Source organism: Diospyros lotus, chromosome 1 (assembly GCF_014633365.1).
Source record: "Diospyros lotus cultivar Yz01 chromosome 1, ASM1463336v1, whole genome shotgun sequence".
Classification (NCBI taxonomy): Eukaryota; Viridiplantae; Streptophyta; class Magnoliopsida; order Ericales; family Ebenaceae; genus Diospyros; species Diospyros lotus.
In genome coordinates, this window is record NC_068338.1 from 43311585 (window position 1) to 43329500 (window position 17916).

Genomic DNA, 17916 nt, shown 5'->3' on the forward strand with positions numbered 1-17916 from the left:
CTTAACCCTTTTACATCACACCAGCACCAGCAAACTGAGAGAAACAATTCAGTATAGGTCACAAGCAGAGGAGGCATGGATTGGATACTGAAGTTTTAGTCTATTCTGCAAATGACAAGACAATTCATCAAGCTCAAATAGCTTCCTTCACCAAGGAGCTTCGGCGGTTCGTGTAATTAATTATTTAATGTCCACGACTACCAGTAACTAGCATATATATATACATATAGGTAGATAGATATAAAAAGCCCCAACTACTGATATGCTTCAGTTCTGCCATTCAACAAGCATTCTTATTCTTTATATGAAATCCCGAGGATCAGGGGAAAGGAAGGAAGCCAGTCCATTCCAGCACACAAAGCCAACGGCTCTACAAGAAGCCATAATTTCAGAGCCACCACGTCCACGCAACAGCCATTAGCATCATCTGCCACAGTGACAGAGAGATGCTCAAGAGCAAGCGCAAGCATTGTACATTTGTTTCTCAAACATACATAATTCCATGTTCCACAGTCATAGGGTTTATGGTTTTCTTGCCGAAAACAAAAATAATACAAGTCTATGACCGATTTAGTGATGGCGTCCTCTCAGATCCACCATGCCTCTGCCGGAAGCTCGTGCTGGACCTCATGGCCGTCTCTGACCCGCCTGCTGCCTGATGAAAGGTCCCCCATATCGGGTCTCTATCCATTTGGTTCATCGAGAATGGATTCAAGTGCTCTCTTTCCCAGGCATGGAACCGATTTGGCACAGGGTTTTCTGCTTCTTGAAAGTTTCGGCCAGATGACGCAGATGGATAGTAGTATAACCCAGCCGTCTGATCAGAAGATGAGGCAAGTGGTCCAACTTGAGCAACGCCCCTATGAGTGCTTGATCTCCTTGTGGCAGATACCATAGGGGTGCGTATAGCCGGTGTATTGCTGGGCTGCTGAAAGTATGCCTGGAGAGCCTGGACTCGGCCACGGGTGCGAGCCACGCTGCCAGGGTAAGGAGGAACCATTGAAGAGGCTATTGAGCTCCCAGCTCTAGCAGAACTGCAAACATGTAATTTTTCTGTCAATATTAATGCCACATTAGAAGCACAGCTTCTTGTGGGGGATAAGCAGTAGGAAGTCTACGCAGTATTGGTTCTCTAATGGCTCTACAGGCAGAGGTGGTACTTCCCCATATCAAGTCCTCGACGGTGTAGAAATGCAGATTATATCAACATGATTAGGTTTTATGGAATTTGATCCTGCTATTTTAATGTCCAGAAATAGGGTACCTTTTGTAACTAAGAAAAATCTTCTTCATATGTTTTAGCAATCAATACCCAAACAGCACAAGTTATCTTCCGATTGACATTTGAAGCAAAAGAAGTTGAACGCACTTTAAAATGCTAACCTATTGACTTCCAAAGGCTTACCTGTGCCCCACAAGGAATGGATGCATAAAAGATCCTGATCTTGGCATTTCGGAACTTGACCTAGCTGCCCTGTGAGCCAAAGGAGGAACTAAAGCCGGATCAGCACCACCAACACGATTGCTTGATGCTGGAAAGGGAGTGGAGTGGGGTTCCCAATTGTGGTAACGCACATCCATGGCAGGGAAAGAATAAGAGGTGGACATCTCGCTAGGAACAGATGGCCCATTCCAGTGACTATTGAAACTAGAACCATCAGAAACATTCCCACTGGTATTTGCAGATGAGGGGTGAACTGGTCCGAAGTAAGCAATATAGGGGCAAGGATGAGTAGCAGATGATACAGCTGTATGCTCAGCAAACACAGCATGATGTCCAAGAAGATCATGATCTGCATACAAGCAGAAATGCTTAACACAACACGTCAAAAAGCCTACCTAGGCAACACCCACCCAACACCACCACCTCCCCCCCCCCAAAAAAAAAATAAAAAAATAAACTAGTTATGGTAGAATGAGAAATATCTTACATGTGGATGACGAAAATTCCCCTTCACTGCAAAACATAAAACACAACATATCAGATAAAGTTGTATTTGAACATGCAAAAGAACTATAATAAACCACAGCTTAATCCCAGGGGTAGGCTACACTGATTCTATCATATATATATATATATATATATATTAGGATAGTACTAAAGGACATGAAGCAAATAGTCTTGTTATATCCCATATAAAAAATAATACCAACTTTAAGGTAAAAATAATAATCAACACCAGCCACCAGGGGTCAATTACACAAATTTTCCAAATAATTACGCCTTATCCCACACCCATAAATGCATTGACACTGCTTTTATTTTATTAACATTGTCAGTCAACAGCCCTGACGGAGGATGATAAATATTCATGAGTCATATTTCTTGAAAAGATTTTTAAATCGTCAAAAAGTAGAATAACATAGGGGACTGGCACTTTATACACCTTGACATGATAGGCATGAACCAGATCCAACCACATGCCAAATATAATCCAGTTAACCATGAAGTTCCATTATTCATGTTTCTAAATGGGTTTTGATCTCAGATTATAGTTGACCACAATAGCAGTACAGAAAATTCCTGACTCAGAAGAGGAAAATACTAGACTGCATATGCAAAAACTTTGTAGAACATAAAATACATGGTGTGTGAAAATAATAATAAGAACAAGCATGTGTAAAGTAAAGAGAACCCCCTGCCGAGGATTCTGAATAATTCAAAAGCATATGTGAACAGTGGCACTTAAAGGTTTTAGTTTTTAAATAGCATGCATGTTGTGTTGTGGTGTAAAGCAGTAACGATTAGGAATAATGGGAGCAAAAAGGAGACTGGATGTACAGAGCAAGCTACAGATATAGGCAAAGTAGTGTTTCAATGACAGGAGCCTCTATTAGTCTTTTTCCCACATGACAAAACCATCTTAATAATGTCTCATGCAACTTATCTTCATTGGACTATCCATTGTTAATATCTTTCCCGATCATTCATTTTCAGCCATCATTAAACATATTGAACTTCAAAAATCTTACATTACCTAAGAAGGTTAACAGAACTTATAATGTACAGGTCCAAAAAGAATTTAGATAAGACAAGGAACACAGTCACACTTCTTGACACAATTCATGTGTTAGACAAGAATGGCCAGGGATGTATCAATTCTTCAAATAGTTAACTTTGTACAGACCATTGGTGCATGCATAAAAAGTTTTCTTAAATGCCTCCAAGTAAAGACATAAAATGATAGAATGGGACACTGATGGGAAAAAAAATAGGAATATTTTAGAGTATATGACTAACAAAGCAGCTGAGTGTAGGGTTTGACCTATACTTCATTGCATCAGGCAAATTCTGAAGGACTAAGCTGAAGAATTTCATTTATGTCAAGCAAAAATTCCCACTTTCTATACCAAGATAGTTTCATGTCTGATATCAAAATATATGATTGAATCTGCATGCTTGTGCATATTTATTAATTATGCAGATTCAGATAACCACCACAATACTCTACATCTACATCGCAGCAAAATAACCCCAATAAGATTTGCAATCTGCACAAGTCTCTTGTCATTACGGGGTAAGGAAAAGACCTCATATATAAACAATAATGTGGAAAGTCATGCTTACTCAAAAGACGAAGGAAGCCTTGTTAATCCACTAAACGGACACCAGTGCACTCCAAAAGACTGCAAAACCCATTTGGAAACAAGTGAGAACAAAAAAATGTTAGTAAAAGGTCAATTAAACTATTTCTTGCATGTAGATTTTCCTGGGCCAGGGGGGGAGGGGGACAGATGGTCATAGAGAGTACATGGATTTTTAACCTACACATCCAGAGTCCAGATATAATAGTCAACAAACAAAAAGGAAAACTTAGTCAAGGAAAAATAATCAACAGGTAAACTAATGCAAATGCAAAGACAAATACAAAGGCAAACTAATACAAGAGTGGTGGAAAAGCTCAAGACAAGAGTTGTCTCAAAGAAGAAACAATATCTATTCAGCTGAGTTATCTCATAGAAGAAACAATATCAATTTTCTTTTATTACACCATGTTCTTGCCAAATGAATCACAAACTAAGCAAAGACACCTATATACTTAACTACTAAATTATCCATAAAGTCCGAAAAATTGACTAGTAGGATTGGACCCTCCATTAACAAAAAAAAAAAAAAATTCTCTCCAATCCATAGATCAGGATTCCAGTGCCATGAAAACTTGTGGTATTCCTTTTCTGTGAATCAACAAAAACAAACACATCCTCAGCTCTTCAGTACTAGAAATTATACTATATACCTACCTTGTGTATTTTAAACAAGAGCATAGCACATAAGTATCATTGATGAAAATGGTAGCTGTCATGCTTAGAGAGAAAGCCTAGCTAAAGAGAATATTTTTATGTATTAAACTAATAGACTTTACATCTATATATATAAATTCTAAACGGGTCATAGAGCACGGCCCTGACATAAAACTAACCCTAAGTGTAATATACACACATAACTATCATCTCTATATATAACTCTACACTCCCCCTCAAGTTTGGGTATATATATCATATGCACCAAGCTTGATACAAATATACTCAATTCGAGGACCCTTGAGAAATTTAGAAAAGACATTTACTAACTAACCATTTGAATTGACAAAATCTGTGGTAATATAACCAGATAAAATCTTATCTTGGATAAAGTAACAATCTATCTCGATATGTCTGGTCCTCTCATGAAAGACTAGATTGGAGGCAATATATAGTGCAGTGTTCTAAAAAGCGCTAGGCGCTAGTCGGGCGCCAGGTTGGGGCCTAGCGCCTAGGCGGAGCTTAGAAAACTGCTATTTTTTTTTATTTTTTAAATTTTGTAATGTAATTTGATGTTATTTTCAATTAAATCAAAGTTGAAAAGCATTAATAATGCAACATAAACCAAGAATAAAAACATCAATATACTATAAGTAAGCAGAAGATTTTTTGCAAATATTATAGAATATATATAATTAATAATAAAAATTAAATATAAATCTAATAATTATATATAAATAGAAAAGAAAATGAAATAAAATAAAAAACATAAAAAAGAAACCAGAAACGCAACAAACGCACAACCCAGAGAGAGAGAGAGAGAGAGAGGAAGAGAGAGAGGTTACGAGTCGACGGAGATGGAGCTCGACGGGGGCGACGACGCTGAGGCAACGAGGACGAGGAGGATGCGACAGATAAGAGGCGGTGACGATAAAGCTTGGCGGCGAGGATGGAGCTGGACGCAGCAACGGCGGTGAGCTACTGGCGGGCCGATGAAGCTTGGCGGCATTGAGGCAGCAGCGTTGAGGTGAGGAGAGTGAAGAGGGGGAGACGCTAACAGGTTCGATTTATGATTTAGCAAAAAAAGCCCTAGGCGCGCTGGCCGACTAGGCGTCGCCTGGGCCGCCTGGGCGCCCAAGCCGGACGTTTACTCGGGCCAGCGCCTAGGAGGCCCGACTAGGGCAATTTCAGGGCAGCCAGCGGCCGCCTAGCCCGATTTTTAGAACACTGATATAGCGTACCTTGATTATCACAAATTAACCTCATCTGTGATATCTCTCTAAACTTGAGCTCTTGAAGCAATTATTTTAACCAAATAAATTCACACATTGTCAAGGTTATAACACGATATTCTGCTTTTACACTCGACCTTGCAACATCATCTTGCTTTTTACTTTTCCAAGATATTAGGTTTCCTGAAGTAGATCGTCTATAAAATGAAGAACCTACCCAATTAGCATCAGAATATCCGACTACTTGAATATGATCTTTGTCCTCATACAATAGTCCTCTACCTAGAGCTCCCTTGATATACCTGAGAATCCGAACAACCGCATCTCAGTGGCTATCACAAGGAGAATGTAAAAACTAACTGACAACACTGATTGAGAAAGAAATGTCAAGCCGAGTAATAGTGAGATAATTAAGTTTTCCAACCAGCCTGCGATATCTCCCTGGATCTGCAAGAGGCTCCCCCTATCTTGGCAAAAGCTTTACATTAGGGTCTATAGGAGAAACTATAGGTTTACAATCAAGCATCCCGATTTTTTCTAGAATGTCTAAGTCTAACACATACTTTTGCTGAGAGATAACTACACCAGAACTGAACTGAGCAACTTCTATGCGAAGTACTTAAGTAACCCCAAGTCCTTAGTTTGAAAATGATCGAAAAGATATTTTTCAGCTAAACAATATCATTCTGATCATCACCTGTAATAACAATATCATCCACATAGACAATCAAGTATATACACCTCCCATGTGATGTGTGCTTGTAGAAAACCGAATAATCATACTCACTACGAGTCATACCAAATTCTTGAATAACAGCATTGAAGCGACCAAACAAAGCTCGCATAGACTGTTTCAACCCATATAGTGAGCGACGGAGTTTACAAACCAAACAAGACTCCCCCCAAGCAACAAACCCAAGAGATTGCTCCATATAAATCTCCTCTTAAAGCTTACCATGTAAAAATGCATTCTTAATGTCCAGCTGATACAACAGCTAGTGGCGCATAGCAACAATAGAGAGAAACAAATGCGCAGATGACATTTTAGCTACAGAGGAAAAAGTGTCACCATAGTCGAGACCATAATCCTGGGTATACCCCTTGGCAACCAAATAGGCCTTAAGCCGATCAATCTGCCCATCAGGACCAAGCTTGACAGTATAGATCCACCAACAAGAGATTTCCCTAGGGGTATGGAACCAAATCCAAAGTATCATTGGAATGCAAAGCAATCATCTCATCTACCATTGCTTGTTGCCACCCCAAATCAGAAAGAGCCTCACTAACAATCTTGGGAATAGAAACAGAGGATAAGGAAGAAACAAAAGCACAAAAAGGGGAAGACAGACGATGATAAAGAAGAAAATTATAAATGGGATGAGAATTCCGAATCGAATGGGTACCTTTCCGAATAGCAATGGGAAACTGATCCTCAAAAGGTAGGGTCACGGCAGGTGGAGACGCTGGAGCAGGATGTGAGGCAATAGGAGTTGTTGGTGCAATAAGAGATCCTGGAGAATGCTTAGTAACAACGTCAAGACCAGCATGAGACTGAGACTGAGAACGTCGATGATAAACTTGTAATGGGACAGAAGAGGGAACAAGGATAACAGGAATAGTAGGACGATATGGAATAGGGATGGCCTCAGAAATGGGATGACGCTTGAAATGGGGCGAAGAGTAGAAAGGAGACAACTCAAAGAATGTAACATCAACAAAAAGAAAATAGCATCGAGTGTCAAAAGAGTAACACTTATAACCCTTTTGAAGTTGGGAGTAACAAAAAATAAAAATGCATTTGATGGGCGAGTAAACAATTTATCTCGACCAGGAGATATGGTATGGACAATGTAGGTGCAACCAAAGACATAGGGAGGAAGAACATATAATGGTTGATCAAGAAACAAGGGAGAGTAAGGAATTTTGTGCTGAAGAATAGAGGAAAGCATCCTATTTATGAGATAGCAAGAAGCAAGGACAGCATCCACCAAAAAACGAAAGTGTATGGACACAAGATAATAAGCAGTTTCAATCAAATGTTTATTTTTACGTTCAACAATCTCAATCTGCTGTGGTGTATAGGCACAAGATGACTGATGTAAGATCCCTTGAGAAGACATAAATGTAGTAAAGGGGGAAGAAAAATATCTAGGGGCATTGTCACTACGCAATACTTGAACAAGTGTATGAAATTGCGTTTTGATTTCAGCACAAAAAGATTCAAAAATTGATAATAACTCCATGATTTTTCATTAAATATAACTAAGTGCAACGAGAATATTTGTCGATGAACGTTACAAAATATTGAAAACCCAAAACAAAGACGATGCGACTAGGACCCTAGACATTGGAATGAACTAAAGCAAACGAGGACACAACACAATTATTGACACGCTTTGGAAAAAAAGTTCTAGACTATTTCCCAAGTTGACAAGACTTGCAATGAAAAGATAACAAACTAGACAGACTAGAGACATCTTCTAAAACTTGGCCAAACTAGGATGTCCCAAACAATTATGGAGACGAGCAAGAGACTCAGCATCGAGAAAGCAATAGGAGAAGCAGGAAGGTTGAGGTGATAGAGACCCTGCGACTCACATCCGACGCCAATTATCTGTCATATACCACGATCCTAGATAGAAACAAAATTGTCATCAAAGGTGATAGAACAATTTAAGGCATGCATAAGTTTATTGATAAAGACAAGATTAAAAGGACAATGAGGAAGATAAAGGACATAATCAAAAGCCAAAGAAGGTAAGGGTTTGGCAGTGCCAACAGCTTTAGCAACCGCTTTGAAACCATTAGCTAAAGTTATAGAAGGTAAAGAAGCAGAACTAGTAAAATGAGAGAGCATGTGGAGATTACCAGATATATGGTTAGAAACACCCGAGTTTAGGACCCACAGTCCTAAAGAGGATGATCGAGCGAGATAGGCAATGGAGTCACTGGAGTGGGCAATAGAGGCAACTGTGGATGACGATTACTAGGATGTCTTATACTTGAGATACTTTTCACAGTCAACCCCAGTGAGAAGTAAAGAGTTCGGTGGATGTCCATCAAAAAACTCAGACTGAGAACCATCAACATTAGCAACATTAGGGCAAGGAGGGCGGCCATGCAACTTATAACATTGTTCCTTAGTATGCCACCCACTTGTGACAATAGTTACACTTGGGGCATTTGCCCCGATTACCACCACGATCTCCTCCCTGTTCTCCACTACTCTGAACCTGTGAAGCCATGACTGAATTATCACCTATGGAAGAGGCAGTCACTATAGGAATAGAGGAAACCCGAAGAAGATGGGAATACACTTCATCAATCGTAAGGAAAGTGGGACTAACAAGGATCTGGTCACGAAAAGGAGCAAGCTCAAGACCAATAGCAACAAGAGTACAAACCATTAAGAACTTATCTCTTTGAGCAAGATCCTCTGCAGCAGTCTTACCAGCAAGTAAAAGGGAGTTATACTCAGTCTTAATAGAAGCCATCCGACCAAGAAAATTGAGAAGAGTCAAACCCTGTTGTCTTAAATTAATCAGATTAGACACCACTAAATACAGGCATTGAATGTCATTTGTATAGAGAGCCTTGGCCTGAGTTTACAATTCACAGTAAGTGGTATAGTTGATAAAAATTGGGTGAAGAGAAGGATCAATCGATTGCCACAGGAGACTACACAACAGAGCATCCGCTTTCATCCACTCAGTTTTGTCTGTGGTCATATTCTCAAACTTGGAAGTCAAATGATCCTTTAAAGCTTTGACCCATACACCACAGTTCAATAGCCTTAGACCAAGAGATATAATTGGAACTGCCCATTAACTTCTCAGAAGTGATAGCTGGAGAGGGAGACAAGATACCGTAGAAGGAGCCAAATTTATTGGTACCTAGCATGTTGGATCAAAGGAAGCCCTACAAGATCAAAGATCTGAGACAAAAGGGGGTTAAAATAAGCCAAAAAGAAACGTTGAATGATCCAAAACTGCTCAAAAAATGGAGCAACAAAGGCTTATTGGAGCACTAACGAAGGTGGACGGTGACGGGTGGCAACGGATGGCGACAAAACCACTAAGATCGAGATAGACTAAGGGAGACGAGTCCAACAGTGGTGACGACATCACGATTGAAGCACTGAAGAGAGAGATTAGAGCAAAAACGTTTTGGTGCACAGTTCTGATGGGTGGCGCGATGGCAACGACAATGGCACTCTAGGGGTGGGCCGATTTGAGGCTAGAAGACGCAACGACAACGGTGGCCCAAGCAATCAGTGGCCGAAAAGGAGGCCGACGGTTCAGATCTGCGGGAGACCCTTCGTCTTCTCAAGCACTTGCAACAACGGGAAGCGGGTGCAACGACGCAATAGTAGGCAGCAATGGCGACGGCTGGGGCTGGAACTAGGGATTGTATTTTAGCTCTGTACCATGTCAAGCTTAGAGAGAAAGCCTAGCTAGAGGGAATATTTTTGTGTATTAAACTAATAGATTATACACGTATATATACAAATACTAAACGGGCCATGGGCCCTAATATAAAGCTAACCCTAGGTGTAATATACACACAAAACTATCATCTCTATATACAACTCAACAATAGCTTAATTCAGAAAATACAAATGCAGCGAGCAGTGCAATAGGAGAACTCGTGAATAAATTATGCCTCAACATTTTCTTTTCTTTAGACAAACACAACCACAAAATTAAAAATATGTACTCTCTACCACACCAAATATAGGCAAAACAAGTATAAATTATGCTAGACCATTTTTAACCTAACCAGCACAAGTATAAGCACCTAGTGACCATTTTATTCCAAACAAAAACTCAAACAAGCAGACAAAGCTAAACAGGCCCATTCTGCATCCTCAAGTGCCGATAATGTCATTAGCATTGCAGAAGCTAAATTATGCTAGGCCGTTTTTAACCTAACCAGCACAAGTATAAGCATCTAGCGACCATTTTATTCCAAACAAAAATCAAACAAGCAGAAAAAGCTAACCAGGCCCATTCTGCATCCTCAAGTGCCGATAATGTCATTAGCATTGCAAAAGCAACAAAATAACTTGAGACAAGCTAAATTAAGCTACAACCTGGAGTCCTCTATGGATAGCAAAAGATCAGGAACTTCAAAGAAAAAAGGATAATCAAAACATAAATATTTTATAAATGAAAGAAACTTGAGCAAAAATCACATGGGTAGCAACAAAGCACTAACATGTCTTTTGTGCTATTAGCAATGATATAACAATGCACATTTTTGATGAATTGAATAAATCAAGACATATAGCAACAAAATGTTATTTCAATAACAGTAAAGATGGGAAAAGATATCCTGAAAGATGTTGCTTCCCTGTATGCTTAAAAAGGCATAATGGCTACAGGATAACAGTACTCAAGAAAAATTGACATCAAATGGCATCCACTAAACCTAAAAGACTACATCATGTGAAGCATAAATGATCAGGAACATGTGCATGGCAAGGAATGCTTATCGGAAGATAAAGAATCCAGTAAAACAGTTGTAGAAGAAAATATGAATAGTGTTGGTCCAGGATCATACACATTGATAAAAAAATAAAAAATAAAAACAAATAATGGAAAAGTAATAATTTTTTACATGCCAGCTTAGCAGGCATTACCAGCAAAGTTTCTCAATCTGCAGAATAAAAAGTGAATAAGATCCAATCTTTACCATTTCAGAGTAACTTAGATCATATATATCCTCATCATGAACCCAGTCATCCATGCTAAACTCAGGAAATGGACGACAACCACTTGCATAAAGCCATTGACCTTTTTCAATTTTCCGACAGTTGGGGCATTGCATCGCTCCTTTTATATTGAACGCAGAACCAATACAATCTGAAGGTAACCATGACAAAGGACATGATAAACATAAGAAAGAGTATAACAGAAGCTAGGACATGTTAGAAGCAACAAGTGATTCTGAAATGTACCAAAGGAAAGGAAAATGATAAGAAGAAGGAAACAAATCTCAGGCTAGCCAAATTTCACATGACATTAAAAGGACAAATTAATAATAGAACAACCAGTCATATTTTACATAATTTTTAGGGGACAAAAGAATTAAATCATTTTAAGAATATTCAATAGGCAGAAGGCTGGTGTTATGTTGTGATAGATTATTTGGGATATATTATCAACATTGGAACAGCATTAGATACCCAAAACAGCATTACCTTTAATTTTTGAGAGAACCAAACACAAGACAAGCCTTGAGAATCTACTTGCTGTTCAGTATCTAGCATAGATTAAAAAGGTGTGCAGCAGCTAATAACAAAACGAGTTCATAAACCCCAAAGAGGTAGATTTGGTAGTAACCTCTGCTACTGGTTCAGGCAGGGAAGCTATGTGCACACTATGAGTTACCAAGAATGTGTACATTTTAGGTCATGGTATGCTCTGGGTCCTGGTATGGGGTACATTAATATGCTAATTTTGTGAGAGGAGGGGATAGGCTTAATTGGTCAATATTTCAGATTGTGGTGAATTCTTTTCTACGTTTTTGCACTTCTGATTGCAGATTCCTATGCAAACAAAGTCAAGTTTGAATATAATTCAAAATGCAAATAGAATATACAAGAATGTGAGGTAGGCAAGCTTTCTTTCCCTAATTTTCTTTGAAAATTATTGTCACTTAAAGTCTCCTCCCTAATTTTAAATTGCTTTAACTAGATTCACGCACCACATGGGATACCCATCCTTCAGGATCCAAACTACATTCCATGCAATCCAAGAACGCAAATGGGAGCCAAAGGAGGACCTAGAACCCTCCCTTCCCCCTCCCCACAAAAAATAAAGGGGGAAAAGAAAATCAATCCCCACCTTTGCCCACCCAAAACTGCCCCTAAAGAATTTGGTGTGTGTATATATATAAAACAGTGACTAGTTGGTACTGTAATTTGAATATCACATCTATAATGATTAAACCAAAATTTTACTTTAGGGGAATTTAAGGGCTTGTTCTCTTTGGTGTTTTAAGCTCGTTTTCCATTTTCAGTTTTTCAAAACACTCAAAATGTGTTTCCTTACCCATTTTGAAAACTGCATTTTGCAAAACACACAAAAAACCCAAAACATTGAAATCACGTTTTGGCTATTTTCAGCCAAAACCAACCCCTAAATCCAAAACATGAAAAACGGGCAATGTTTTCACCTACTTCTCTTCCACCTCTCTTCTCTTTCTCTTCAAGCCCAGTCGCCACCTATGTTGCACGGAAACGGAAACGAAAAACGTTTCCGATAGGAAACGGAAACATGGAAACGGACATTCTTCTAAAAAAATAGGCATAAATAGAGTCCGAAATGGGAATAGAAAACGTTTCGAAAATGGGGAAATGGCTCCTATGAGGTGTTTCCGTGCATCATAGGTCGCCACCACCATCCACGCCACCGCCATCACTGCCATCCACGCCCGACACGCCCAAATCCACCCGCCATCGCCCTCCACGCCCAGATCTGCCACCGCCCACCACCACCCTCTTGCCATTATGCCATTTCTTCCTTCCACGCCCATTGAATATGTAATATAATTTTTTTTATTAATTTTTCTTTTCAATTATATTTTTAAAATTTTGAATAAATTAATATTTTACTAATTTATGATTTATAATTTTTTTTAATATTTATGTTATGGATAAAGGCAGGATATGTTGCTGTTGTTGTATTTATGTTGTGGATAATTTAAATCTCAAAATTAATGTTAGATTTTAATTTATAGGTAAAAATAAATTTATTATGGAATTAATAGTTGAGTCAAATTAAAAATGACTTTAGAATGTACTTTGTAATTTTAATACATTATATATGATTAAATTATCAGTTATCTCTTGTATTATATTTTAAATTCTTTAAATTAAATTTATAATTTATTAATAAATATTTATAATTTACTTTGAATCAAATTTCTTAAATAAAATATCATAAAATAGGATTTTATAAAAATTCAAAGCAAACGCATTTTCCAATTTTTTGTTTTGAGAAATAATTTTTCAGAATGACAAAAAAAACGCGTTTTTAAAAATCTCAAAACAGACACTCAAAACACAAAAATGAAAATGAATTCAAAACTGAAAACTGAAATACAAAGAGAACACCTAAATTTTTAAAAGAATCTTGTAAAATCTTACTTTCATTATGCCTTTGTTTTCAGCACAAAATTTTGTAATAATTAGCATGACACTATATATAAACTTAGGAGGAACCTAAGTAAGAAAAGAAGATACAATTATTTCCCAAAGTCCCCTTATGGACAATTTTTGTGACAAAAATATGAAGAAAAAAAAAACACCCCGTGGTAAATCACAATTAGTTTGATGTACAGTGAAAATTGTTACAAGAATTGCTCAACAACTTTTGATTTCCATAATACTAGATGCATTAAATAATTGTATTCACTTAATATCAAAAATACGTTTCTAAAATTATTAGTTTGTATCCTAGTTTCTCACCTAACACCACCCGTGGGTTCACATCTATCTTGAGTCCCAAGCTTGAATTGAGTACAGTTGTGTTAGGTGGCCAATAACTAGAGGAAATTTCGTCAAATCAAACCATGAATTCTATAAAAAAATGTTGAGATTAATGAGAACGATACCTATATAATTAAAACATGATGGTTAAAATGAAGAAGTACATCTTATATGATAGTAAGATTCCATCACAGCTAAAAAGAAAATTTTATAAGATAACTATAAGACCAATTTTTCGTACAATTTTATCGTACGACACATAATGTGAGATGTAAAGCTCTAACATGTGCAAAATATAAGCATAACAAAGATTATGAAGCCAACATGGATGTGTGGCTAGACAAGAAAAGATAAAAATAGAAAAGAGGACATTCATATAAGGTCAAAGTCACTCCTATTGAAGATAAGTTACAAGAGACCATAGTTGTCAAGGGTGCAAGGTGCAAGATGTAATAATTTTTTATATTGCAATTTTGATGTTAAGTTTTTGATATATAATTTAACGTCTACTACTTTAAAATTAAAAATTATAGATGTCACAAAACAATGACAAACAATAAAAATTATATGAACATTATTCATGTGATCACTTGGACAATCTCAGTGTGTTAAGTGCCGAGTTTCAAATCAAATGTTAAAATGATATATAGTCATACACAAAAAGCCATAATCACCTCAAACAAATGGTAAATATATATTTCTTGAACAAGGAACTTTGGATGGTGCATGGTTGGAATTTTTATAACTTTTAAATATTTATAAAATTTAATATAGTTTTAAAAGTGGAACCAGATCATTAGAAACTAGAAAGTGGAAACTATTAAAAGATAAAAGTTTCAATTTTCAAAGTTCTAACTTTACCTTCTAACTTCTAAATTTTTATTTTAAAAATTGGAATGTGTAATTTCAAAAACGTTTTTATATCTTATTCATTAAATAAATAAATATGATTTTTTGAAATTAATTTTAAAACTATATTAAAAACAAGCCAACCACGAAGGTTTCTATTGGGCTCGGCCCATTTAGGCTTGCAAGCCCAGGCTCAACCCAACCCATTTGACAAGTCTATGCGAAAGAGTGCTTGGGGGCTAGATGCAAGGCAAAATGCGAGCCCCACACATTTATTCAAAATGCTTATAAAATACTCATACACCATTTTTGCTTAATCCTGGAAACAGCACCCCCCCCCCCCAAAAAAAAAAACAAATGCCGTTCAGACTTCTTAAGCTTTCTCCTTCATGCTGCTAAGAGAGGTATTGTCCCACAAGCTATTATGAATGTGTTCTTCCACAAGGTCTAATAAAAGTAATCGACATAATGTCAGTATTTTGACTACATTCTGCCACAACATACCACACAAATTTGAAGGGGATATTGTTAAGACAAGCACTCCTGATATGTAAAATTGATGCAACAAATGGTGCGCCATTTACAGTATTAATCCCCTGCCCAAAATAAAAATCCATAAGGTTGTAAATGATTACCAAAGCAATTCCTAATCCATCAACTCAGATGTGGACTCAACCAATATCAGTAAAAGATCAACCTCGGGGTGATCTTCATCGTGTAAGTGTTTACTTAATATGCCAAAAGTTTAAGGTGTCTCCTCATTCTACATAACTAAAGTGCTACTAGATCGCTTATATATATATATATATACATATAAAGATATAACAACAGGCTGCTACATCATATAATGTAGGCTTCAAAACAATTACATTGCTGAACAACCAAGCTAACACCAAGGACCCAAATGACTAAACCCGGTGCATGCTAAACATCAATTGCAGACACAACTTAAAAATAATCAACCAAGAAACACTTTGATAGAAATTCTCCAACTCAAAACGTGCAGAAAACTTCATCAAAAAGCAAGCTTTGATGGGTTCCACCAATATTACTTTGCTCCTTTAAATGCATTCCATCAAGTGATTCTATCTCTACAGCCCCTTTTATGGCCCAGAGCACCCACTTGGACACACTTCAGGGGCCAGCAGCTCCTGACTTAAAAATAAACATTTGCATTGTACAAAAATATCCAGTTCTGGAAGTCAAGAAGTGGGAGGAGGAACGGAGCAAGGGTAATATTTCTAAAGTTGTTCTCAATATAATCCTGCTAGATATCTAATCCACCAAACACATGGCTAACATATACTAGCCTCATACACAAGATACACGACAACCTTAACAGAATAAGAGTTGCCATGAAGAATTGGCAAAACAAACTTGACGCTTGTATATCCCTAAGAGAACTACAACCCATTATTCAAAAGCTTATTCCATTAATATCTCGAGAGAATATAACAGAACTCCTGGCCCTTTATTAAATTACAAAAACTTATTGAATTAAATTCTGCAGAAGTTCACTTCCGGGTAGCAAAAAGCATGCTATCACCTCTCAAGTCGGATCCATCCCCAAAAAGAGATCCTAATTAACCCCGCTGCATCTAGTTCAACGCAAGAAAACTACATATGCATAAATATATACACACTCTAGTCCCGACACTGCTTTCTCTTCCAACGACCTACTTCTCCTGAAACTTCCGCCTAAAACTACATAAATCAAAATTGAGACACAAATCGTATCGCTCAGAAAGTCAAATAAAGTGATTCAAAAACAAAAATTTCCAGAAACACACAAATCCGCGACTCAAACTCAACCGTGACAAACACCAGATCACAATCACCAGCTCTATAAAACCACATACGAAACGAGTTCTATTACCACTTACCGAGATGAAATTCGTGACCACATTGGAGCTTCGCCCAGGACCGATCCCCGGTATCCGCCACAGCCTCCAGGCAAATCGAACAGGAAATAGGCGAGGCCTTCCCTCCCCCATCCCCATCGTCGACAACATCCGAATCTTGCAAACCCATCGCCAGAAACCCTAATAAGTTATATCTCCGGATGCATATCACAATCTAAGGAATTTCACTAGAATTCCTGCAAGTATCGAAGCGATTCGGGAGGGAATCGGGAGTTGACGGTGCGAATATCCAAGAAAGACGCGTCGATTGGGCTCTCAGAAGTGTTGGAGAATCGAGGAAGGAGATCGGTTTTGACGGTGGCTGGGTGGGTGCGGAGAAACTGAGCCTCTTTTTTCTTTTCCTCTTCTTTTCTTTCGCTCGTTGTTTTCTCTCTCTTCGCGTTGCCTGTTTTGTGGCCGTCGGATTAGGGGGGTCTCCAGTGTTGCAAGGACATTCCCTAACCGCTGTCCGAACTAGTTGAAGTTTTTCATCAACGGCTTGGATTAACGCTTGGGTTTTGATTTTTTCAACCTTTTCGCTTACCTATTCACGTCTTTTGATTTTTCCGATTATTAAAACTTAAAACTCGGTTTAGAGTCTTTTGACTTAATTAGACTTACCCTTTCCATATTGCTGCTTGCTTTATATTATTTCTCCCCTCCCCCTTCCCCTTTTTCCCCATTTAATGCGTAATTTCTTTTATAAATTACATTAATCTTTTTTTGTTTGAAATTAAATAAAAGCATGCAAATATCAATTTTATTGTCATATGCCTTCATATGTTCTTACAGTTCTATTATAGTGACCCAAAAAAAAAAGTAAAAATATCACAAAAAAGTTTTCCATGCTTGATTATTTTATTATAAAAATAAAATTAATTTCATACAAAATTATCAGAGCCTGCAATGTTTTATGTTAGTGATTACATTCCTTATATAACTTTGTACAAAAGCAAAATTATATAAAGATAAATCACTGTATATACAGATTTGTATTTTGTATATAGCTACCTTCTTTCTAAAATCTTTTACATACAAATTTGTTTAATCTACAAAACTCTTTATCAGAACATGAACATGATGGTTGTACCGTTGGGCTTTGGCTGAATCACGTCATCAAAAATGAAAAAATCAAATCTGCCCCCTCTCCGAACTTTCATCAAACACTTGGTGGTCATAAATGAAGGAATGGGGTTCG

At 37.6% G+C, this 17916-nt stretch overlaps 1 protein-coding gene across 1 annotated transcript; it reads right to left on the minus strand.

The window, feature by feature from the left end:
* Positions 1-271: 271 nt before the first annotated feature.
* Positions 272-17125, minus strand: LOC127799299 (E3 ubiquitin-protein ligase RFI2-like). The gene is made up of 6 exons (XM_052333220.1): positions 16701-17125; positions 11169-11338; positions 3569-3627; positions 1932-1957; positions 1406-1793; positions 272-1034 (listed from the first exon to the last, which is right to left on the minus strand). The coding sequence occupies exons 1-6, from the start codon at positions 16846-16848 to the stop codon at positions 560-562; spliced, it is 1266 nt and encodes a 421-aa protein (XP_052189180.1). The 5' UTR covers positions 16849-17125; the 3' UTR covers positions 272-559.
* Positions 17126-17916: the final 791 nt, after the last annotated feature.